The sequence below is a fragment of the Prionailurus viverrinus genome, unplaced genomic scaffold, assembly GCF_022837055.1.
Source record: "Prionailurus viverrinus isolate Anna unplaced genomic scaffold, UM_Priviv_1.0 scaffold_40, whole genome shotgun sequence".
Taxonomy (NCBI): domain Eukaryota; kingdom Metazoa; phylum Chordata; class Mammalia; order Carnivora; family Felidae; genus Prionailurus; species Prionailurus viverrinus.
The window spans coordinates 41,561-65,811 of record NW_025927608.1 but is presented as its reverse complement, the minus strand read 5'-3'; the positions used below and the strand labels follow the sequence as shown (position 1 = coordinate 65,811).

The 24,251-nt window shown below is 49.5% G+C and overlaps 1 protein-coding gene across 4 annotated transcripts in view; it reads right to left on the bottom strand.

The window, feature by feature from the left end:
• The window catches only part of PDE8A (phosphodiesterase 8A), a 156,284-nt gene extending 139,535 nt beyond the window's left edge, over positions 1-16,749 (bottom strand). The window contains exon 1 of one of the 4 annotated variants that reach the window (XM_047846667.1): positions 16,578-16,749. Coding sequence is in view for 3 of the 4 variants with exons in the window: in XM_047846666.1 (XP_047702622.1) it covers positions 14,302-14,508 (207 nt within the window). In the remaining variant the exon portion in view is untranslated. Of the gene's footprint in view, positions 1-14,301; positions 14,667-16,577 lie in introns of those variants that run through there. The other 3 variants (XM_047846666.1, XM_047846665.1, XM_047846664.1) reach the window with 3 other exon arrangements.
• Between the last annotated feature and the right edge of the window lie 7,502 nt (positions 16,750-24,251).

Below are 24,251 nucleotides of genomic sequence, written 5' to 3'. Positions count from 1 at the left end.
GGAAGACAAATCCAGAAGTTAGGACAAAGTGGTCAGGTGTCTTTAACAGGTCAGTGTGACAAAAAGTAGGGGGAAGGGAAAAGGACGTGCTAGGTTAAAAGAGATGGAAGGATCTTACCAAGCAGATGCAGTGCAGGGGACATTTCTGAGATCACAGGGGTATCGGTGGAGTCTGTTATGGGTATGAGATAAACCACTACTAAAATGGAAATGTACAGATTGGCTCAAAAAAGGCCATGGCAAAACAATATGTACTTATGGTGGTTCCTCAAAAAGTTCAAAGTAGAATCACCATATAACCTATCAGCTCCACTCCTGGGTGTATATATATTCAAAAGAATTGAAAGCAGGAACTTGAAGAGATCTGTATGACCATGTTCACAGCAGCACTATTTCGGATAACCAAAAGGCAGAAGCAACCGAAGTGTCCGTCAGTGGATGAAAGGATAAACAAAGGGTGGTATAAACACACAGTGGAGTGTTACTCGGCCTTAGAAAACACAATGAAATTCTGAGACACGCTACAACACGGATGAATCCCCAAGACACATCAAGTGAATTAAGACAATCACAAAAGTACAAATACCCTATGATGCCACCTGTATGAGGTACCTAGAGCAGTCAAAAGTCGAATCGTGGCTGCCAGGAACTGGGCGGGGGGGGGGGGGGGGCGGGGGGGGGAGAAGGAATGAGGAGTTGGTATCTAATGGGTATGAGGTTTCAGTTTTGGAAGACGAAAAGGCTTTAGAGACAGGTGGCGACGATGGTCGCACAAGAATGTGGTTGCACTTCATGCCACTGAACTGTACACACGAAAATGATGAAAATGGTAAATTTTATGTTAGAGTACGCTTCGCCATAATTTTGTTTTAAAAAGTACATAGTATATGACCTGATTTCACTGAAAAAAACATGTGCATATATGAACAGAAAAAGTCTGGAAGGATACATGCTAACATGTTATAATAAATGATCTCTAGGTTGTGAAAACTGCATTTCAGTGTTTCTTAATTTTCTACAACACCTGTACTATGTACTACTTCTGTAACAAAGATGATGCTGTATAAAGCAAACAGAAAAAGCATTCAGAGTGCTACATCTGATTTCATTATATATATATATAATATATATAATTTTAAAAAACTACATTCAATAAAAAGGAAAAGGCTGGAGAAAAAGATCTGCAAAAAGCATGAGATCAAAACTTAATTCCCAAGCATATTTAAAAAGCTCTTACAAATAAAAATTTTTAAACTCTAAAGCCCAAAGAGAGAAACAGGCAACAGGCTTGAACAAGGAAGCACCAGTTCCGCTGAAGAGGAAGTTCAAGGGTCCAAAACACTCTTGGGAAAAAAAAAAAACAAAACAAAGATGATAAACAATAAATGAAATAAACTCAAATTAAAATACCAATAAAATACCATCTCTCACAATCAGATTGTTGACAGGAAAGCCTAACAAGCACTCTCAGGCGCTCCTGTGATATTAAAATGTGATCACATCTTTCTGGAGGGCAATTTAAGCATATATATCAAGAGCTTGTACAAGTTACAAGATTATGAACCACTGATACATGAAACACAGATAAAATCTCAAAAACAGACTGCTGAGTGTTCCCTAAGAGTACATATCCACTAAGTAATTCTGTGTGTGTATGTGTTTGTGCCCGTGTGTGTTTGTTCCAGAACAGGCAAAGCTAATCTATGTGCGGAAAACAATCAGAAGGGTGCTCGCAGAGACTGTGGGGAAAGAGTACATGAGAAGGGGAATGTGGGAACTTTCTGGGGTGATGACAATGTTGTATACCTTGACAGAGGTTCGGATTACACAGATGCATTAGTCAAAATGCAGCAAATGTACAGTAAGTATTTGTGCATTTCACTGCAGTATGTAAATGTTACCTCAGAAGGAAAAAAATACTGAACTCTAATGATACACATGTTGGAGCATTTAAGAGAAAGCGTACTGATGTCTGCAATTATTTTAAATTTTTTTTTTTTAACATTTATTTACTTTTGGGAAACAGAGACAGAGCATGAACAGGGGAGAGGCAGAGAGAGAGAGCGAGAGATGGAATCTGAAGCGGGCTCCAGGCTCCGAGCTGTCAGCACAGAGCCCGACACGGGGCTCGAACTCATCATGAGCCATGAGATCGTGACCTGAGCCGAAGTCGGATGCTTAATCGCCTGAGCCACCCAAGCGCCTCGGTCTGCAATTATTTTAAAATGCATCAAAGAAAAAGGAGATGGATAGAAAGACAGGTAGTTGGATAGATGTGATAAAGCAAGTATAGTAAAATGCTAACGTAAAAATACAAGAGTTAGGTATGTGAGTGTCCACCGGAAAACTCCTTCAAGAATGCTGCATATTTGGGGTAGCTGGCTGGCTCAGTCAGTAAAACATGTGGCTCTTGATCTCCAGGTCGTAAGTTCAAGCCCCACAATGAATACAGAGAAGAAAAAGAAAGAAAGGAAGGAAGAAAGGAAGGAAGAAATAAAGAAGAAATGTTGTATAGTTGAGATTTTTCATAATATTAAGTGTTAAAAATACTAAAAAATAGCAAACAGCCATGAGGCAGCCTTCTGGAGTATTGGAAATGTTCTATCTCAATCTGTTTGTTATATGCGGCACACGTGGGTAAAATTTTATCAAGCTGTACACTTTAAGATTTTGTACACTTTGCTTACTGCATTTACACCTCAGAAAAGTGTTTTAAATGAACAGCAATCAGAATTAGGACACTGAAGTGTGCATAATTGGGGCACCTGGCAGGCTCAGTCGGTAGATCATCCGACTTTTTTTTATTATTAAAAAAATTTTTTAATGTTTATTTATTTGCTTTTGAGGGAAAGAGAGAGAGCACAAACAGAGGAGGGACAGAGAGAGAGGGAGACACAGAATCCGAAGCAGACTCCAGGCTCTGAGCTGTCAGCACGAAGCCCGACGCCGGGCCTGAACCCATGAACCTCGAAGTCATGACCTAAGCCAAAGTTGGATGTTTAACTGACTGAGCCACCCAGGTGCCCCAGATTATCTGACTCTTGATCTCAGGGTCATGAGTTCAAGCCCCACATTGGGTACAAAGCCTATAATTAATTAATCAATTAATTTTTAAAAATAAAGTACATTTAATTAACATCCTCAAAAGGATAAGGGAATATGCTGCAACCAAAACACATGAATAAGCAGTAATGAAGGGAACAAAGCATAAATCTTGAAGACAAAGACTGTCTGATCTAAGAGCTCCATGGGGCCAGAGAGCGAGGAGGCCTTGAGGGCTGAGTCAGAGAGCCTCAAGCCCAGGCTCAGCAGCCCTCTGGACTCCCGCACAGAGATGGGAAAAGGAAGCAGAGACACAGAGGACAGATCCAGAAGAGTCTAAAACCCACCATCTGGAGAGAGCTGTAGAAGGAAAGGAGGAAATGCAAGAGGGACATTTGAGGAAACAACAGTTAAATGTTTCCTAGAGCTAAAGAACAAAACTGTTCAAAAACTCATTTTAATCAGTTACTGAAAGTCATCTACAAGGACAAAGGAAACACACCGCCATTTTCTGAGAAGTATCTCCTGATTGTGCAATTTCAGTGATCCTTGCTCCTTTCCCTATTTTTCAAGTTGTCTGCAATGAACATGACTTTTACAATAAGGAAAGGTAACAGTTTACTTTCATAAAACAAATCCAGAATCAAGAGACAAGCGAGGCTTCTCAAAATCTCCCACCTCGTGGGGCGGCTGGGTGGCTCAGTCGGTCGAGCGTCCGACTTCGGCTGAGGTCATGATCTTGCAGTTCATGGGTTCAAGCCCCGCGTCGGGCTCTGTGCTGACAGCTCAGAGCCTGGAGCCTGCTTCGGATTCTGTGTCTCCCTCTCTCTGCCCCTCCCCCACTCACACACTCTCAAAAATAAATAAAAAATTAAAAAAACAAACAGAAACCAACAACAACAAAACTTCCCCCATCTCCTTCCTCTGGCTGCCGCCCTGTGCTATCACAGTGAACCTGCTTCTAAGTGCTCACCACAAACATGGGTCCGTTACTTGATCTCTTTACATTTTTGCTTCTTTAGATCTTCAACAGGGACAATAAGATCTCCCCTTCCTGCCTCACAGGAGTTTGGGGAGCATCAAATGAGGTGATATATAAAACTAGCACTTGGTGAGCCACTGAGCGCTATACAAATGGCTACATGTTATCACAACTTCCAAGCTGGTAAACCCTAAAATGAGTCACCCTCCACCGCCAGCACCCCTCACTCCCCAAATCCAATCTGTCCTCTGGCCTACCAGCTTTTCCTTTGCTCATTCCCTCCTTCCCAACCCACTGCATGACATGAATTATACCTGGTCTTATCTTGTGCCCAAACCACGGCCCCAGGCCCTGCCTTCCCTCACCCACCCCTCACAACTTCCTCCTAAACCTTCACCTTCATAAAATACGCTTATTTTATAAGGACCCTGCTGAAAACAAGAAGCCTTTAGGAGTTGTCAAGGTTTGTAGGATGGACTTCACAACCTCTTCACCCTGGCTTTTGGGTCCTCCCTCCCACACATGGTCAAGTTCCTCAAATTCTGCAACAAGCCAACACCTCCCACCCCAGCCAATCTCCCATCCTGTACCTATCTAGGTCCTCCCGGCCTTTCCCAGACAGAGGGGAAGGGGTTGACCTGGGCTCTCTCTGCACCTTTTGACCAATCCAGATCTAGCTCCTGCCAGTTCTCTAAACACCCTCTCCATCCCTCAGGTGCAATCCTCACTTCCGGTCAGAGGCCTGCTCCCCTTTCCTTATGCCCTGAGGGCAGGGCCTGGCAAAGTCCTCTGACATCCTCTATACTAGGCCCTGGAATTGATCTGCTAATCATTCTAGTACTTAAACTTTCTTTGCCTAACTGGATTTCATAGGAATTATTTCTTCGGTTCTCTTTGTAGCTTTGATATCTATGTGTATATCATATCTTTTTTTTTTTTTTTTTAACGTTTTATTTTTGAGACAGGGAGAGACAGAGCATGAACGGGGGAGGGTCAGAGAGAGAGGGAAACACAGAATCGGAAACAGGCTCCAGGTTCTGAGCAGTCAGCACAGAGCCCTACGCGGGGCTCGAACTCACGGACCATGAGATCATGACCTGAGCCGAAGTCGGACGCTTAACCGACTGAGCCACCCGGGCACCCCTGTGTATATCATATCTATTCCCACATAAGATACTGTTTAGCTATTATGCTTTAAATAAAAAGCTGTGCTTCATAAGTCCTTCTATAACTTCTTCCTCTCAACATTAAGTTTTTGAAATTGACCTATGTTGATACCTACAGCTATAAACCATTCATTTCCAAAGCCATAAAATATCTCTTTTTGATATATTTGAGTACCTCACAACTTATTTATCCATTATATCGTTGATGGATATTTAATAAAACATTTGTTATTAGAAGCAATGCTACCATGAACATTCCTGTGCATGTTTCTAGCTCACATGTGTTAAGTTTCTGGAGTGAGGCTGCTAGGTCACAGGGTCACACAATCAACCGTACCTGGTAACGACAATGGTCTTCCCCAGTGGATGAAATACTTCTACCTACAACGTTGAAGATTGCCTCAAAATACTGTCAAGCGTTTAAATGTTTGCCAATTCATGGGTGTAAAATGTTATTTCACTGTGGCTTTAATCTGCATTTCCCCAATGGGGTCAAACATCTTTTCATGTGTTTATTAGCCATTTGGTTTCCTCTATAATAACAGGCCTGTTCCTGTCTTTAACTGTTTTTCAACCTGGCTGTCTTTTTCTTAATTGACACGCAGGTGTTCTGTATATTCTGGGTGCTCATCCTTTATTGGTATTGTGTGTTACAAATTTCTTCTTCCAGACGATGGCTTTCCTTCCTTTTCACTCTCTTTTGATGAGAAGTACTTTAAGGTAGTTGAATTTATCAACCCTTTCCTTTCTGGTACATCGTTTGTGTAAGTTGTTTAATAAACCCTTCCTTACCCAGAGGTCATGAAAGGATTTATATTTCCTTTTAAGAAAAAAGTGTTAAAAACTTCAAAAAGGAAGTTATATAAGTGGTCCATAAGCACATAAAAAGTACTCAAAATTATTAGCCATCGAGGAAATGCAAGTCAAAACCACAATGAGAAACCACTATACATCCACCAGGATGGCTAAAATTAGGAACCTGGTAACACCAAACTGTGGCAAGGATGTGGAGCAACCGAACCTTTACTACCCTTTGTTGGCAGGAGTGTGAAATTGTAGAACCACCTCGGGAAAGGTCAGGCAGCTTCCTAAAAAGCTGAACAAACAGCTATCCTATGATCCCGCAACTCTGCTTGGTATTTCCCCAAGAGAAATGAAAGCATATGTCCACAAGATAATTTCTACTAGAATATTCACAGCAGCTTTATGCATAATCGCCAAAAATCAGAAACAGCCCTGTTGTTAACCATCACAAGAGAATGGAGAAGTGGAATGGGATGGAGTCCTACAGCAGAATACGACTCAGCAAGAAAAAGAACAGGCTACTGATGCATGTGACACAGACCAATCACAGAAATACTGGGCTGAGTGCAAGGAGCCTTACACAAAAGAATACATGTTTTAAGATTCTATTCCTATGAAGCCTAGAATAGGCAAAAAATAAATAAATAAATAAATAATTATAATGGCTAAAAATCACATCAATGGCTGCTGGTAGGTGGGGTTAGGAATGGGGAAGGAGCACGACCTGAGAACTTGCTGGGAGCACAGTAGTATTCCGCATCTGGGCAGAAATCTGCATTTAGATGGTGCATACATTTGTCAAACAAAAAGGAAACAAATTTATGGGGCGCGTCGGTGGCTCAATTAAGCGGTTAAACATCAGACTTTGGCTCAGGTCATGAACTCTCAGTTCCGGAGTTCGAACCCTGCATCGGGCTCTGCACTGACAGCGGGAAGCCTGCTTGGGATTCTCTCTCTGCCCCTCCCCACCCCCACATGTTTTCTCTCTCTCTCAAAATAAATAAACTTAAAAAAAAAAAAGGAAACAGGGGCGCCTGGGTGGCTCAGTCGGTTAAGCATCTGGCTTCGGCTTAGGTCGTGATCTCGCAGTTTGTGAGTTCGAGCCCCGCATCGGCTCTGTGCTGACAGAGCATTTGGGGAGCATCTGGGTGGCTCAGCTGGTTAAGCTTCCAATTCTTGATCTCAGCTCAGGTCTTAATTTCAGAGTGAGTTCGAGCCCTGCACTGGGCTCTGTGCTGGATGTGAAGCCTACTTCAAAACAAAACAATTAAAAAAATTTTTTTTAAACATTTATTTATTTTTGAGAGACAGAGAATGAGCAGGGGAGGGGCAGAGAGAGGGAGACACAGAATTTGAAGCAGGTTCCAGGCTCTGAGCTGTCAGCAACAAGCCTGATGCGGGGCTCGAACTCACAAGCCATGAGATCGTGACCTGAGCCGAAATCAGATGCTTAACCAACTGAGCCATCCGGGGGCCCCACAAACAAACAAATTCTGAACTCTAGTAAGTGATAGGTGTACTGAAGTGTTCAAGGATTAAGTATACTGATATGTGGAACTTTGAAATGCATGCAAAAATAAAACAGATTGCAATGGACAAAAGCACAGCAAGATGTGACAAAGCAAATAAAGGAAAACATTCACTGCAGCATCTAGGAGGCAGGGAGAAGGGGGTATACATTCTTTCAACTTTGCTGTAGGTTTGAAAATTTTCACAATATCAAAGGACAAAAACATATTTTCAAATGGAAGAGACCGGCTTTAAAAAATAAGATCTATTTGGGGCACCTTGGGTGGCTCAGTCGGTTAGGTGTCCAACGTCGACTCAGGTTATGAGCTCATGGTTTGTGGGTTTGAGCCCCGCGTCAGGCTCTGTGCGACAGCTTGGAGCCTGGAGCTTGCTTTGGATTCTGTGTGTGTATGTGTGTGTGTGTGTGTGTGTGTCTCCCCTCCCCTGCTCATGCTGTCTCTCTCTCTCTCTCTCTCTCTCTCAACAATAAACATTAAAAAAAAATTTTTTAAATAAGACCTATATCAGCAAAGTCTGCCTTTGAGAAAGGTGACTGAAAGAAAAAGATCAATCCTTACATGTGATAGTGTCTTGGGAGTTTGCAAAACACTTTTACACCAATTATTTTAAGTGATCCTCACCAAAACCTGGGTATTCTAGCCTCATTTACACTTGAGGAAACTTGGGATCAGAATCTGGCAAATATCACACAGCAGGTGCCCGACAGAGCTGGACCTAAAAGCGAAGGTCTCAGGTGCTTCTTCCTGGGTTCCTTCAAACACACCTCACTGGGGAGCTGCCATCGTCTCCAAAAGGCTGAAGGCCACATGGAAACTGCCCATGTGCCACTAGCTCTTTGGGCTGTCGCACGAGCAGAGTGACAGGAGCTGAAGGGGCTACGGTCGCTAGCAGCGCGGGCAAGAGACACGAGCAGACAGTGAAACAGCGCGAGTCAACACCCCAAATCTACTCCAAACCCATTCAGAACAAAAGCACTGGCAGGCCGCACACTGAGCTCTCTGAGGCCATCTTCAAACCTTAGGGACCTCTGTGACATCCTTCCCGTCTGGGTGGACGGACAACCTGCGTACGGTGCCTAAGACACTGCAACACAAAACTTGTCACAACACTTCTCTGACAAGACGCTCCGCCACTCTCCTTTCCAGAGCAGAACCACAGGAGAACAGAAGGAGGGGACCCAGGAACATTGCTCAACGCGAACACGGCCAAAATTGAAGGCAAAAGCTTTTAGTAACCACCCCGCACATTAATCACTGGCTGCAGGGTATTTTGGCTTTTTGTTAAAGCACATACAACACACCCCGACACTTTTTGTTAATTTAAACAAGGTGAACTAGACCTGTGGAACGTGAACGAAAGCCCTTTCGGCCTTAGAGACCGGTGTACTATTTATCCAAACATTCACTGAGTGCGCCAACCACTTCGGGAAATGTAATGAAACCAGGACAGAGTCCTTGTCCTCAAGAGGCCTGTAATCCAGCAGGAGGCTCAGGACAGATCTCCCAGGCCTACTCGGCCTACAGGGGAAGATCTAAGAGCAGAGAAAAGAGAGTTCAAGTACAACCAGAGGCTCAAGAAAGATTTCAGCTGGGCCTTGAAGATGCAGACATGCAGAGCTGGGGGTGGGGAGTGTGGTGCTCTGGGCAAAGGCTGATGGGAAGAAATAGTTCCGAGGGGGCTCCTGGCTAAGGAAGGCCACCTGAAGCCTGAGCAGGAGGAAGGGAGGGTGAAAAGGACTCCCGAGGGATGCCTGCCAGCTCTTGTCAGAGAGCAAAGAGAACAAATCAGAGGGCCCCACAGACGTCTGACTTCGGGAGTTAGCCGGGGCAGGGCCAAATATGGCTGCGACTCTCACGAGAGCGGGAACCCAAGGGAGGGCTGAGTCAATTTCCCCAGCAAGTCATGACTTAACAAAACCCTGATAATGTGCATTCAGGACGCCTGCTCAAAACCCAGGTGGACCTGTGACACCTGCAGCCTGGCAGAAAGCCAGAGGATGGGAAATGTAACGGAGAGAGGGAGTTAACAGAGAACAGCCCAGGAGCAATGGGTTTGAATCCCTAACTGTATACGCCTAACTGTAAAAGCGTGGGTGAGTTTCCAACCTACAGCGTCTTATCTGCAAACGGGAAATGACACCCGTCATCTCCCAGGATTGCACGGATTACATGAGATAACATCGGTAATACATACATGCAGCACAATGCCCACAACATCAAAAGCATCCAAGGAACGGTGGGTATTGCGTCTATGAGTAGTCTGCACTCCAGGAACTTCCGAGTCCGGGCCTCCTACCACGCTTCACGGTATTGAGAAACCAGGCTGAAGCCACTGACCTTGGACAAGACCAAAGGATTACTCACGTCCTAAGCAACTTCTCCCTGGGTTCTTTGATTTTTAATTAAAAAAAAAAAAAAATCTGTCCTTTAAGGCATTTTAGGTTATCCTGAGACATCTGCCTCACCCTGTACACTCACATCACGAACCTTCTGGTACAAGGGGAAAAAACCAGTGTCATGAGCCACTTCACAGGGAGCATCTGTGCCAGAAGGGACCACAGGCCTCATCCCAGCCCTCACAAGGAGGGTCTAGGCTAGCCCAGCACCAGTCTGGGCTGATAAGAGTTGTGACACTCAAAACATCTATCTTAAGAAACACACTTCAAGTTACAGGGTAATGACAGCGCTAGAACAGTTTAGAATATGCATGCAAAGTATCATATACATAATAGGAGTTTGAGAAAATATAAAAAGCATTATCTTTATAGCCAGTCCTAGCCAGATAATAAGATTCTATATACCGAAAGGCTTAAGGACACAATGATGAGAGAAGGGATGGCCCTGAGCCACAGAAATAAATGACAGTTACTCATTCCAGGAAAGAAAGTTAGGTCTCACTTTGTCAACTACACTTTGAGAAGGAAACTTTCAATAATTCCATAATCCACCAAGAATCAGTGACCCCTAATGGGGGGGGGGGGAGGGGAAATCAGGCAGATCACACAAACAGAAATTTGCTTCAGTTAGGGAAATATAAAAATTTCATTAATGCACTCTGTACATTAAGAGCAGGTGGCAAATTTTATTCCATGGCTAAGAAACACCAAGAAACTACTAAACTCTGGATGAGCAGGCTGGTTAGTTTGGCCAGTTTTGAGGAAGAAGGGAAGAAGGGGAAGGTAGTGAAAAATCAGAGAAAATCGGGCGAAGGAAAAGGGAAGGACAGAAGCAGACTAGAGACAGAACGGAGAGTCCATGTGAGCGGATTCTGAGTGCTGAAGCCAGCAACCCTTGGTGACAGGTTAGTGGGGAGCCACACTACTGTCACCTGTTGTGTACTGCCCGCCCAGCTGCACTAATCCTTAAATCTGTGGAGGGAGATCTACCCTGCTCACCAGGGTGGAAATATATTATTCCCTGGTATAAATGCTCCTAAGGGGCAATAACCAGAAACTTCCATAAAACCAAATCTAAATCCTTCAGCCTCCACTCTAGTTAAAACCGGTTTCTATTTCCTTTATATGGGCTGGGTGCATTTTCCACTTCAATGGCCTGGTTCACACAATTCTTAATTCAACAGATGTCTGTGGAAGGCCCACTACGTGGAGGGGGGAGGCAGCAGTGAACAAAACAGACGTGACTGCCATCCTCACAGAACTGATTAGTGACAAATGGTGGGGGACAGGAAGTGGGGGGAGGCATGGATCATAGCAGTGCAAGGGGCCGCTTGCAAAAAGGAGGGGGCCTAGGCTCTCCTCTGACACCCTTGCCCCCACGCTCAAATCTTTCAAGGTCAACTCAAGTCCTAGCTAAGGAGAGGGAAAACCAAATAAATCCAAAGGCTGACAAGAAAATATGGAAATGTTACAGTTAAAGCTCACGCTGATCAAAAACCAAACGAAACTCTAAGTGTTCAAACTGAAGACAGCATTCATTATCTGTCACCACATAGACTGTAACTCCCGAAATGAGTAAACAGAACGTTTTTAGTAATACTTAAATAAGTTCATAAAGATGGCCCAGCCTAATGTATTCCAAGGCCCTGAAGTACCTTTGGAATCATTAAGAAGCAAATTACATTTACTATGTTTTAATGTTCAGTGTATTTCTTGTACTTTGAATATTGGGATCATGTGAGGGATCATGTCCTAACATGTGGCCCAAGACATACCTCAATAAAAAGGCTCTATAAGCAAACAAGTTTGGGAACTGCTGACACTCTGAACGCCATTTGGCGATTCCCAGCGTATTTTAGGAAATTCAGTTTTCTGACAAATCCTGCATAAACTTAGTCTGAGCCAGTATTGCCCACACTCACTTGGACATGGCTCCTTTTTTTCATTTAATACCTATTAACGGTCAACAAACTGCTCAGGGAACACATGGGGGATACATTACGGTGTAGGGGACGCGCTGCGTAATTAATTTGAAAACGCGATTATCTGTCTCCCGAGCGTTTTGATGAACTGATGTTTCCTATGTAGGCTAGTAAAATACAAAAACTTCCCCAATGAAATTCTTTTTGAAATTCACTCGGTGAGATGTTTACTGCATTTTTAAGACAAAACATTTTTTAATGAACCAAAATTGGATCTTAGTGTTTTAATTACAAAGGAACTTAAATTAATCGTATAACGACTTGAGTTTGCTAAATTACTGGAAGCTTATCTTCTCTAAACACGTAGTTTTAGATTTCTAGAGTACATTTGATACTTAATTGTAAAAGACTCATCCTGTTAAAAAATAAAACATGCTGATATTTACCTCTGCCCTATTACCTGAAATGCCTAAATACAAATATCTGTAACTGAGATGTGTAACAACACACGTACAGTTTGTGAATAACAAGCATTTCTGTGGTTGTGGTGTTATTTATAATGGGATTCCTCCTCTGGAAATACTAATATTACCTTAAACCGTATACTGGAGGTTTTAGGGAATAAAATCCCAGTGACTGAAAAGCTTCATCATTCAGTTAACCTTAAAGAACCAAGTTCGACACATTCATTTAGCACCTACTATATGCATGCCAATGGATTAGGCACTGTAACGATGCACGCTATCTCTCTGGGCCTCAACTCAAGACAGTGGTCTGATAATGGGACAGAATATGTAAGACTCAAATCAGGGGCTCTTCAGACACTGTGGACAGTGGAAGAACATAGCTGCTACCCTGGAGATGCTAACAAGACACACAGGTGAATTTCAGGACACCTACACCACCATAAAAAGGCCAGTAAGACACAGGGCCTCTTTCTACAAGTGCTGGTTTGGCGACCTAAAAGGTCATTATTAGTTAATGCAAGATAACCAATATTAGATGTGGGTCAAAAATGTGAAAGCCCTTGTTAATTCCATATTCAATTTCACTTGTGTCATGCTTTTTTTTTAAGCCAATGAGGTAGGCTTAAAGTAGAAGCATCACACGGATATTAAGAGCAGCTTGGATTAACAGCCTAAAACCATCTCAGGTGTCTTCAACAATCTGTAGAAGGAATCCCAACCTCTGCTAATCAGAACAAAGTTAGACTTTCACAGAGGGTACTGGAGGGGTGGGGAAATCACTTCAGCTAGGTTACGCAACACTAGAAAAAGACTTTTCAGTTTCGTATAGAAAGAGCGTCGTGGACGACTACTAGAAATTTAACACAGAAAGTGAACAAACGGTATCAAACTTGGGAGGTCTAGCCATCTCCGGTGAGCAAGAAAATCCAGACAACTCTGCAAATGACTTTTAAAAAGCAGCCGCAACGAGAGGGGAGGATGATCAACACTCTGAGGCCATGCACAGCAGAATTCTTTCTTCTGGTTTCATTAATCATAAATGCACGAATTCCAGCTCTAAAATTTCAAATCCAAGAACTGGAAAGCCGCCGCTGTGTGTCTTCATGAACATCTTTTCCCTTTTTTTCCATTATTGTCCCTTTAGAAAAATCTTAAACAGTAAAGCCCAGAAACTTTGACAAAACATAAGCCAAGGCGATACACGCCGGAGAAGACACACAATTCTGAAAAACAGTCACAAAATGTCCTAGTGAGACTACTTAATAAAAAATTAACTTTGTTCTGCTGAATGCTTCAAACGTCGCGTGTCTAATAGTATTTTCTCATTACATATGCTTTAAATACACCACGTATGCTAACAACCGTGAACCTCAAATACGTGTGCATTGAAGCAGAGCTGTTGTGGCTTCAGATTACATTTTAATAGTCCCAAAGAAACTGGGAAATTGCAACCGCATGCATGTGCAAAGCTGACGGAGGGGAAAACAAAACAGGGTGGCAGGACCCAGCGCCTCGGCTTCCCAGTGCTAGCCGCCCTTCCCTTAACATCACGAGAACCCAAAGAACAAAGTTCACGCTGATTTAACGTTTCTGGGGCGCGCCACCACATCCCGGGGGTTCCCCGCTCTTGGAAGGCGAATTGACTCGAGCGCCCCGGTCAAGTTCACGGCGGGCCCTGCCAGCTGAGACTTCGGACAGGTCCCGGGAACCGACGCCGCGGCTCGGAGGGCGTCCCGATCGCAACCCTACCGAAGAGGGTCCGAGGACGCGCGGCTCGGTCTGCCCTCGGGACGCTGCCCCGGCCAGCGGGCGCTGGCGCCCGTCAAAGTGACCCAAAGCCCGGCGAGAGGGCACGCGGCCCGGGAGGGCGCCCCGCCCGGCCCCGCCGCGGGAAAGTTGCCGCCCGGCCGGGCCCGACTTTCGCCGCGGACCGCGGACCGCAGCCCCTGAGCCCTCCCCCGCCCCGGCCGCCCGCCCGCCCGGCGCCCCTTACCTTCCTGCCGCTGCCGTCGCGAGGCTCGGACTCCGCGAGGCCGGCACCGCGGGCCCCGGGCGAGGCGGTGGTCTTCTGGCCGGGTGGGAGGCGCGGCCCGGCGGGCGGCGGCGGCGCGGCGGCGGCGCCCGGCGCGTCCTCGGCCTCCTTGCCGCCGTGGTACGCCGCCCGGCCCTCGGAAATGTGGATGCTCGGTGCGCAGCCCATGCTGGCGGCGGTGCGGCGGACACGCTGGCGGGCAGCCGCGATCCGGTCAGCAAACGGCCCGCCCGGCGCCTCGGGGCCGCCGCGGGCGCCGTGTCATCGCCGCCTGGGCGGGCGGCGGCGAGCGCGGGTCTCGCGTCAGGAAGTGCGGCCGCCCCTTTTATCGCGGTGCGGGCGCGGCGGCGGCGGCGGCGGCGGCGGCGCTGGGGAGGGGGCGCTGGGGCGGGCGGCGCGCCGCGGCCGCCCCTCCGAACATGCCCTTCCTGAGGCGGGAGCCGCCGGCCGCCTCCCTCACATCGCCGCGCTCGCCTGGCCGCGCCGCGCTTCCGGGGAATTTCGGGGGAGGAGATTTGCGCTCTCCCAACCCGGGAGCGGGCAAGTCCGCGCCGCGCGAGCGACACCGCCCTGGCCGCGGGGCGGCGCGACCCCCGGGGGAGGTGCGCTCCCCGCCGCGCCCGCCGCCGCCTCCCCGGGCCCGCAGCCCGCGCCGCTCCGCCCGCTGGGCCGCCGCCCCGCGAAGAAACGCCCCTGGCCCGAGCGCCGGTGGCGGGGAAGACTGGCCCGCGCGCTCCCGCCTTTGCGGGGTGTGGGGGGGGGAGGGGCGGGCGGGGGTCGAAGGACGCCCGTCGGGGCGACGAGGCCGCGGCCGGCCGTGTGGGGACAGAGCCGTCGCCTCCAGCCGGGTCTGGGGCCGCGCCGTCGAGAAGCGCGGAAGCGGCTGCGCTCGCCGGTCTGCTGCGGGCGGCGCGGCTCCGGCTCCGCGCTCCGGGCCGGGTCTTGCGGGCAGCACGCCGCGCCCAGCCCCCAGCGGTGACCTCCAGCGGGTGCTGGCGTCAATGCAAAGCAGCCGGGGCGCCCGCCGCCACCTCCCGGCGCCGCGGAAGAGTGAGCATGCGCGGCCACGACGGGAGGGGGCGCGCGGCCCGGCTGCCGAGAGGAGGAAAGCGACTCGCCCAAGGACACACGACCGCCTCGGGCCTGAGGCCATAAACATCCGGACCGCTGGGTTCGAATCCCGGTCCCGTAACTTAGCAGCTACTTGACTTCGGTCAGGCCACTACCGCTGAGCCTTGGACCTCTCATTCACTGACGAGGCCCGTGGAAGGACCTCCGTTTGGGGCCGGCGGGGTGGGGTGGTGGGGTGGCAAGGAAGGCACCCGAACTCCGGGTCCCGGGCGGGTGCGGTCTGGGCGTTACGCCGGGGCCCGCAGTGCCCGTGCGTTCCCTCTTGAGCCCAGACCTGGAGAGCCAACGCCTGGCGGGCTGCACTGGCGACCCGGAGGCGGCAGTGTCGAGAACTGTGTTGCGTGGCAGGCGGGGGCGGGGGGGGGGTGCATTTTCCTCCCCTCACCTGGTGCCCAGGACTCCAGAGGCTCCCGACCTGCAGGCACAGCCGTGCAAAGTGGGGCCTGTGAAGAGCTGTCAGAACCGCAACTCTCCCCACACACCACCACTAGCTCTCTGTGTGACCTTGGGCGAGTCACACAACCTCTCTGTGCCTGAAGCTGCAACCCCAGCCCTTTGGAGGACGACGCTCCTGGGTGTCCGACATCACGCACCCCGCAGCGGCCCACCTCGGGCCTGCCCCCCACTCTCCCCCCTCCGTGTGGTTCCCGGTCCGGGGAGACCTCAGCGAGGGCGATCCCCCTCCTTTCCTCTCCCGCCGTCCACACCTTTCCTAACGCGGCCCCGCGGCGACCCAGAGATGCCGCCGCTCGCGCCTCGGACCGGCTACCGTGAAGCCCCGGAGGCGTACTCCGGACTGGAGTCCCCGCCGTGGCGCTGGGACCGCGGCACCGGCTCAGGTGCCGGGTCGCCTGCGCCGCCCGAGCCTCAGGACGCCAGGGAGCCCGAGATCCGCAGCCCCGGAGCTTCTCGAGGCGCAATCTTCCGGGCCCGAGGTACCCACCGGGCGGTTTCCCGACGGCGGCGGAGCAGAAAGGCCGGGGAACCCGAGAGTGGCTCGGTGCTATCAGCCCTCTTTACTAGCCGAGCTGGCCCAAAGCCCTGGCACGTGACTCCATTATCAAATTTAAGCACGTTTAGCAGAAATTATATTTATGCCTCCGTACCTTATAAAAGTACCACCGGCTCAATGATGTCTTGAAAAACACAGGAAAAGATTCTTACTATCACCCGTTACTCCACCTAAACTGTAGACTGTTTTCTGCCTCTGTTCTGCAGATTTTAGAAGGTCAATTTTCCGGGCATACTCTGGACTCTTCTAAATAAAGAGTAATTCATGAAGAGAACGCTTTGAACCACCAGAGTGCATGAAAGCCTATCGCCCGCCCTCTGCCCTCCCTGCCTCGCCAAGAAGAGAGGCCTTGGTGACTCTGCGCGCGCGCGCGCGCGCGCGCGCGCGCTGACCTTGCCTTCTCAGGCTCCAGGCTGTTTCAGCCCTCTCTGGCCCCTCCCTTCGCAAGCAGCACCTCGGTGCCCTAGCCTATCCTTGAAAATCCTCGAGCCCTGTGCTAGTTACGGGGTTTGGGGTTGCTTTTTCCTGTGCCCACTCTGCTGGTCAGCCCACCCTGGGCTGCCCAGGCGATCTCAAGCTGGTCAGAGACCTGCCTGATGGCAGTGTTGACTGATTTCCTGCTCTGCCATTTGGGGATCCTGAGGCTAAAAAGGACGCAGGGCCAGACAGGAAAGGAGTCATCCGCCTGCTTCTGGGATCACCGACAGCAACCCCCACTCACTTCTTTCCACACTCAGGAACTCTACCTGGGACGCTCGGGGAAGTCACAACCCCCCTCCGCATCCCAGCTTCAAGCCCTTAACCTCAATTCCACCCTGCCCCCACGTTCTCCAGCCCAAACCTGCACCCTGAGGTCCCTGAACACTTCTCCACCCTATGAAACCCATTTCCCTGGGCCTCGGTGACAGTGGATAGAAAAGGGACACATTGACAGAAGTAATCCAAACTTCGCTGGCATGGGCCACCCACTAGCTAGCTCCCTCAGGGCTCCCGGGTCCCTACAAAGAATCCCACCACCACCGGGAGGTGTCTAAGGAGCTCCTGAATGATCCTGATCCTGCTGGAGGAGAGGCAACCCCCACCATCCCAGCCACGTGGACGCCTCAAAGTTCTGCACGCAGACCACCCTCCACCGCCATCCCCAGACTGTGCTGCGGGCACCCAGTTCCCCATCGGCATCTCCCCTCGCCTTCCTCACTGAACTGGGCTGGAAGCAGCTGCAGGTGGGAGAGCTCCTTTGCCCCGGGGGGCTGAATCCCAGCCCTGCCATTTGTCATTTCTCAGAACTGCTTTCCTCCCCTGTAAGTCTGGGATTCGTGACATCTACCCCACAGAGATTAAACAGGCTAACTGATGTCAAGTGCCCAAACGACTACTGAACCTCTGTGTCCTCCTTAGCTCACTGCCTTCTCCCAGGCCCATTCTACACCACCTTCCTCCAGGCCTACCCCAGACTCCTGGAAACCTATGGAAGACGTGAAATCACCATGAGGATCAATATCCCTACAAATCTACGCATCACACTTCATCTGGTTAATTTCTCTTTCAAATCTTTGTATGATGTGACTTCTTTTAAATGTCATTTTAAAATTACACATTCTATAATTTACACATGAATACATGTTAGCAAAATAATTTTTAAAAATCAAACTAAGCAGGAGTATATAAAGTGTGCAGAGGCAAAGGAAAGTCTCTCTTCCTTCCCCGCTTTCTTCCTTCCTTCCCTATTGTTAACTTTCGACCGTATGCTTCCAGACCTGTTTCTATGTTAAACATATTACACCCGCACGTGCGCATGCGTGGACACACACACACACACACACACACGCACACACACAGCTATTATAGTATCCTAAACAGAGCTGCAGTGAACATCCTTGAATATATCTTTCTGTAGGATGGACTCCTAAAAGTTGAATTGCATGGTCAAAAGGTATGTCCCACCCCGTCTCAGCTCCAGAAGGGATGAAAACATAGCAAGAAACCAGCCAAAGCTGAAGGATTGAGAAGGGGAACTCCCTGGATACCCCCTTCCGCCCCTGGATAAGAAGAGGTGACCCAGCTAGTCCCAGATGCAAGCCTCTCCTGGTCATCCTCTCCAGATTCACAGGCCCTCCTTATCTTCCTTTCTCCTGGTACTCCCACGCCTTTAGTGGAGTATATTTGACTGTTCCAGCCTTTCTCAGATGAATGCCCACAGTTAGGCCAGAACTGGAAGGAGGGAGGAGCGCCCCCTAGAGGCCAGATGGTGAGTAATAAGTCCCCAGGACTGTTCACTTCCTCCAGAATTTAAGTGTGTACCTGCATTTTTCTCCTCCATCTGGCTCCAGACCCTTGGTATTGTAGTTCACCTAGAGCCAGGGATTAACAACCCAATGTGACTCCCTTCGTCAAAATGGCCTGGAATCTCAGGCTGCTTCATTTCCCATAAAGGGCTCTATCTCCAGTACCCACATGCCCTGTGTGCCCTGTTCCTCGGTTCCATCCACCCTTTCCCACTAGGCAAGGGGGTCAGATCCTCTCCCACCAATGATAAAGTCCAGATTTCTTAAAACTGCCAAATTTGACTGTAAATATCAGAAACCCAACTCCTCCTAGCTTAGCAAAAGTGGGTACTTCTTGGTTAATTTCCTCAAAAGACAAGAAGGGCAAGGGGGGGCGTCACAGACACAGATGCTACAGTCCCAGATGCCACTACAACTGTCTCTCCATCCTGACACCTTGGCCCTGCAGACAAGATTCGCTCTGATGCTGGAACCGTGGCTTCAGGAGCCCTCACTTCCAGTTTCACAGCCCCATGACTCCCCTCTCGGTTCCTGCTGCTCCACGAGAGTTCCTTGCCCCAAATTCCTATTACGGAGCGTCCCGGGGTGTCTGTCCCTACCCCCAGGACTGGCTTCATGGGCGCGACACCTGTGAGTCACAGGGCCCTGTGCTTACAAAGGTCTCCACTCTTGGTATAATGCTCAGCCATCACCATCTTTATAATTGTTGAGCAAGGAACCCCACATTTCCATTTTGCACTGGGCCCCACAAGTTCTGTAACTGGTCCTGTCTACCGCTTCTAAAAAGTGCGCTCTTCAGGTGTGAGTAAGGGAGAGAACCATGGGGGAGTGTGTGGGAAGAATGGTGACGCAGGAGAAACTCCTAGGGTCTCCCCCTACATCTCACTTTGTTATTTCAGAATGAAAGTCCTCGCCTGCCTCATCCCTGGACCCAGAGCCCCCCTCCCCACCCAGGTTCAGTCCTGGGTCTCCCTGTACCACCCCCACAGGTGGGACAGGCCTCAGAGACCATCTCCTCAGGAAACGGGCCGCAGAGTATCAGGTGCCCCTATAAAGACTCTTAAAAACAGAAAGATGTGGGGCCCTGGGTGGCTCAGTCAGTTAAGCCTCTGACTTCGGCTCAGGTCATGATCTCGCGGCTGTGAGTTCGAGTCCCATGTCAGGCTCTGTGCTGGCCGCCCAGAGCCTGGAGCTTGCTTCAGGTTCTGTGTCTCCCCCTCTCTCTGCCCCTCCCCTGCTCATGCTCTGTCTCTCTCTCCTTCAAAAATAAATAAATATTAAAAAAAAATTTTTTTTAAATACAAAGATGCTTCTTTAACATGATAAAGTGTATTTATGTCTAGCCAAGAGCTTTCAGAATATTTAATAGTGAAGTGCTACCAAGCTTTCCGGGGCTGAGACTTAGTGGGTCTACTTCTAGAGTGTCCTAAGACCAAGAAGCCCTTGCCTTGAGCATAACTAATGGAATCCGAAATCAAAGGGCAGCGGTCCTGGCTGCTATTATCCAATGCTGTCTAGACGTTCTGAGAAGTGCAATGAGACATGACTTAGAAATTAGAGTACAGATACTGAGCCTGGAGGTATCATTTATCATTAATAGCAGGTAATATAGCTTCTATCCAAGACACTTAGAAATCAACTCAAAAGTTATTAAGATGAAAGAGTCCCCTAAAGTGGCCAGATTCAAAGTAAAGCAGTGATACCGTGGACGATCAATAACCAATCAGACGATACGATGACAAAAATTCCACAAAGTGGTAGGTACTGGGTTGGCCATTATATGGAACCAAGTTTCCCCAGACCTCGCCTCCATCACCATGGTAGTCAGAACCCACATTTTCTGGCTCTACCAAAGCAGGCCTCCAGCCTCCCACAGAGCTGCATCCAGTTACTTTTGGGAGTGTCTGAAGGTGGGTCTGAGGTGAGGTGGTGAGGTCACCCCATCATTAGCCCTATCTCTGGGGCCCTGGCACTGACTCCCGGGGCTGGAAAGCTGAGGCCCTGGAGTCCTCAGGTGCCAAAGTTCCTCCAGGCTCCGGGCAAGTGGGGAAAAGGCACACCTCCAGGGTGACCAACTGTGGGCTCCGAGAGAATGGGAAAAAGTCACATTTCCGGGGTGACCAACCAGGTCTCTGTTTGCCCAAGACCCTCCTGAAAGTCCTGTATCCTGGGGAACCCCTAATCCCAGGCAAACCAGGCTGGTGGGTCACCCTACATTTCCTTCACACACACACACCCCACCATACACATGCAAATACACACACACACACACACACACACACACACACACACGATGTGTCACATTGTCTCCTAGACTCTGAAGCCACGCTGTCTGTGCCCTGTATCTCCCAGAGTTTATATCCAGGCAAGGAGCCCTTCCAAATTCAGTCCACAAGATTCCTCTGGGTCCTCAGACTCATGCCCTCCCTGGGCAGAAGGGAGAGATACCCGAGCCCTGTGGCTTCCCCTTCCCCTCCCTCACACACCACCCTCTCCCTCCCTGCCCCGGTTGCGGCTAAACCTGAGCTCACGCTACACAGAAACGTCTCCACCTAAATCTCCCCAAAGCCCTGTGAGGTTGGCATTTTCATCCTCACTTTATTGGAGAGAAAATGGAGGCTCAGAGAGGTTAAGTAACTTGCCCTAGGTCACACAGATAGCAGATGGCACAACCAGGTCACAAACTCTGCCCCATCTGACACCAAGGGCCAACTTGTCCCAACGGTGCAAGAGCTTCCATGAAAATAAAGTCTGGCAGTAACAAGTTATATACGGGAAACTGAGGAGCCAAACATCACTGGTGCTTGAGAAGCAGAAAGTGAAATATGATATACCCCAGAGCAACTAGGGGCTGCTCCCTTCCCGGGATGAATGCGAGGCAAAATGCAAAGCCGCACAATGGTTACCAAAAGTATTTGGGGCTTTTTAAATGTCAGCCGCAATGATCATGAATCACTCCTCTTAGAGCTCTGAATCCAGAGTAAGCCTCCTTCTCCCCTGCCTCCTCTCCTGATTCATCAAGCCGCTTCTGCTGGCCTGAATCACCCTTCCAGAGTTCTGGGTCGCAGCCCCCCTACCCGCCATGGTCTCATGGGAAAACTATCATTCCTTCTCTGGGGAGTTGTGTCCTGTGTAAGTGTCCCTGAGCTGCTGGCAGGGGAGAGAAGACTGGCCTCCGTAGCTGTGCAGCTAGAAAAAGTCAAGGTAACACGCTGGGCCTCATCATAATCGGGGTTCCAGATTCATCCCTTCGTGTACAGACCCTACCGAGCATCCAGCATGTGTAAGCACTGGGTTGGGCACTGAAGATACAATGATGACAATATAGCCCCTGCCTCCACAGAGCTCATAATCTGGGGTGGGAGGCAGGCATCATTCAACTTCACAAGACTAGAATTACTAGCTGATGAGCTGTGACATACAAGGAGCTCTGTGTATCACAGTAGGAAATGACTTAATCTTGGACAGAGGCAAGCGAACACCAGGAAGTTTTCCCGGAGCTAAAGCCTGAGTGGAGAGCTGTTTTTCTTGCTTGGCACCCATGCTTCCTCCTTATGAACTATACCTAATTCTCCTCTGGGAAACCAGTCGCCCTTGGTACCAGCTCAAATTATTTGCGTAGAACAGTTAGGGTGTGCCGCTTTCCTGGCCACAGAAGTTGGTTTAGAGACAGGCACATGAGCCAATCCAGAGCTAACGAGTACTGGTGTTGTTGGTTGAGCCCCTGATCAACCCATACCTGAAGCCCAACTATGTTGGGGCTTTTCAGCTTTAATAGACAATGACTTCTGCCTTTGCGTAAGTCTCTTTGGGTCCAGGTTTTGGTCGCTTGCAACCAAGTGTCCTATGTGGACTAGGAGGATGAGTCAGAACTAAGGAGATAAAAAAATATGGGAGAGAACGTTCCAGGCAGAGGTAAGAGAAAACACAGAGTACAAAGGCCCTGAAGTGTGAGGAAAGAACAGGGTTAAGTGCAGGAACCGAGTCTCTTCTAAGCTTCTGGCCACCGTGCTAAAACTCTTTTATAATCATTTTCTTTTGAGCCTTCGCACCGATGCTCCGAGACAGATGTGTTATCACTCCTGTTTTACCAATGTGTAAATGAAAGCCCACAGCAGCGAGGTGACTTGCCTAATGTCACAAAAAGGGCACGTGAGTAAACCCAGGCCCCTCTGATTCTGAGATCCATGCCGCCGATCTTTATCTCACAGATTTCTGCTCCACGCATGATGTACGTCCGTTGACTCTGTCCCTCTCCCAACCACAACCAGCTGGCTGCTAGCTGGGTTCAGCCAGGGCAGGTGCTGAGGAGGTTCGAAGACAGGACAAAGCCACTCTGGCTCGGGCCGGGGGCACGAGTGGCAGCGGCTGCGGCTCGGTTGGTGGCAGCAGGGGTGGGGGTGGGGCAGGAGCACTAGCAGCTCAGCAGTGAGGTGTGTGGGCTCCTGGGGCGGCTTCCCGGTCCCTGGGGAGCACCCTGGTCATGCTTTGGGTCCTCCAGGCCTTCCAACACCTTTGTAACCAGTTCCCTCCTTTAACACTGCTCTGCCTGAAAAATCTCCAGTGGTTTCCGCTTGCCCAGCTGGCCACTGATGACGTGGGTGGAGGGTGTGACCACCAGCTGCTGCCAGGGTGGTCTCCTGGGGTCAAGAATCGGCAGAGGAGGCAGAGGTGGGATCTGGCCTTCGTTCCGTCTGCCTTGAGAGCTCCGAACCGCTGTGCAACTTGGCCTTCGGGTTCTGCCAAGGAGGAGGCAGACGAACATGGAGGGCCCGCCTGGGGTGAGCTCTAGAGAATTCCGCCTCAGACCCGCCAGGGGCGTCAGGTGATGCTAGCGGGAAAAGTTTGCACAGGGAACCAGAGTTTTAGTTCCGAACTGGAGGTCATCCAGGCCAGAAGCAGCAGGTTGTAACGAAACAGCGAGTCTGAGAGTCGGAACCGCACTGGCCCCCTGACTGCCACCAATTTCTGTGTGGCTTGACTTGGCGAAACCCCTCTTAACCGCGCGTCCCCACCTACAAGAGAAGCTGAGCTGTGGTGGTGACATGGCCTGTTTCCTCCATCAGCTATTCTGGCCTCACCTCTTCTCTCTTCCCTTCACACGCTGCTCACTCCTTCCAGAGCTGGTCAATGAGCTATTGGTCGGGGGGGGGGGGGGGGTGATCAGGGGCCGTGGGAGTGGGAGATGGGGAGGGCGTAGTGTGGACAGAGGGTTTCTGGGAACGTTTCCATCCCTCTGAGAAAGACCTTTGGAGGGACATCTAACCATCATCTGTCTCTGGAACGGCTGGGTGAGAAGGTGATGCCTGGAGCTGTTTCAGCCACCTGACCACCACGCAGGGCAGCTGCCAGCACCTGGGGACAGCAGGTGGAAAGATGGCAAGAGCCTGTGTCTCTGGAAAACAGTATGGAGGTGGCTCAAAAAATTAAAAATAGAACTATCCTATGACGGAGCAATTGCTCTACTAGGTGTTTATCTAAAG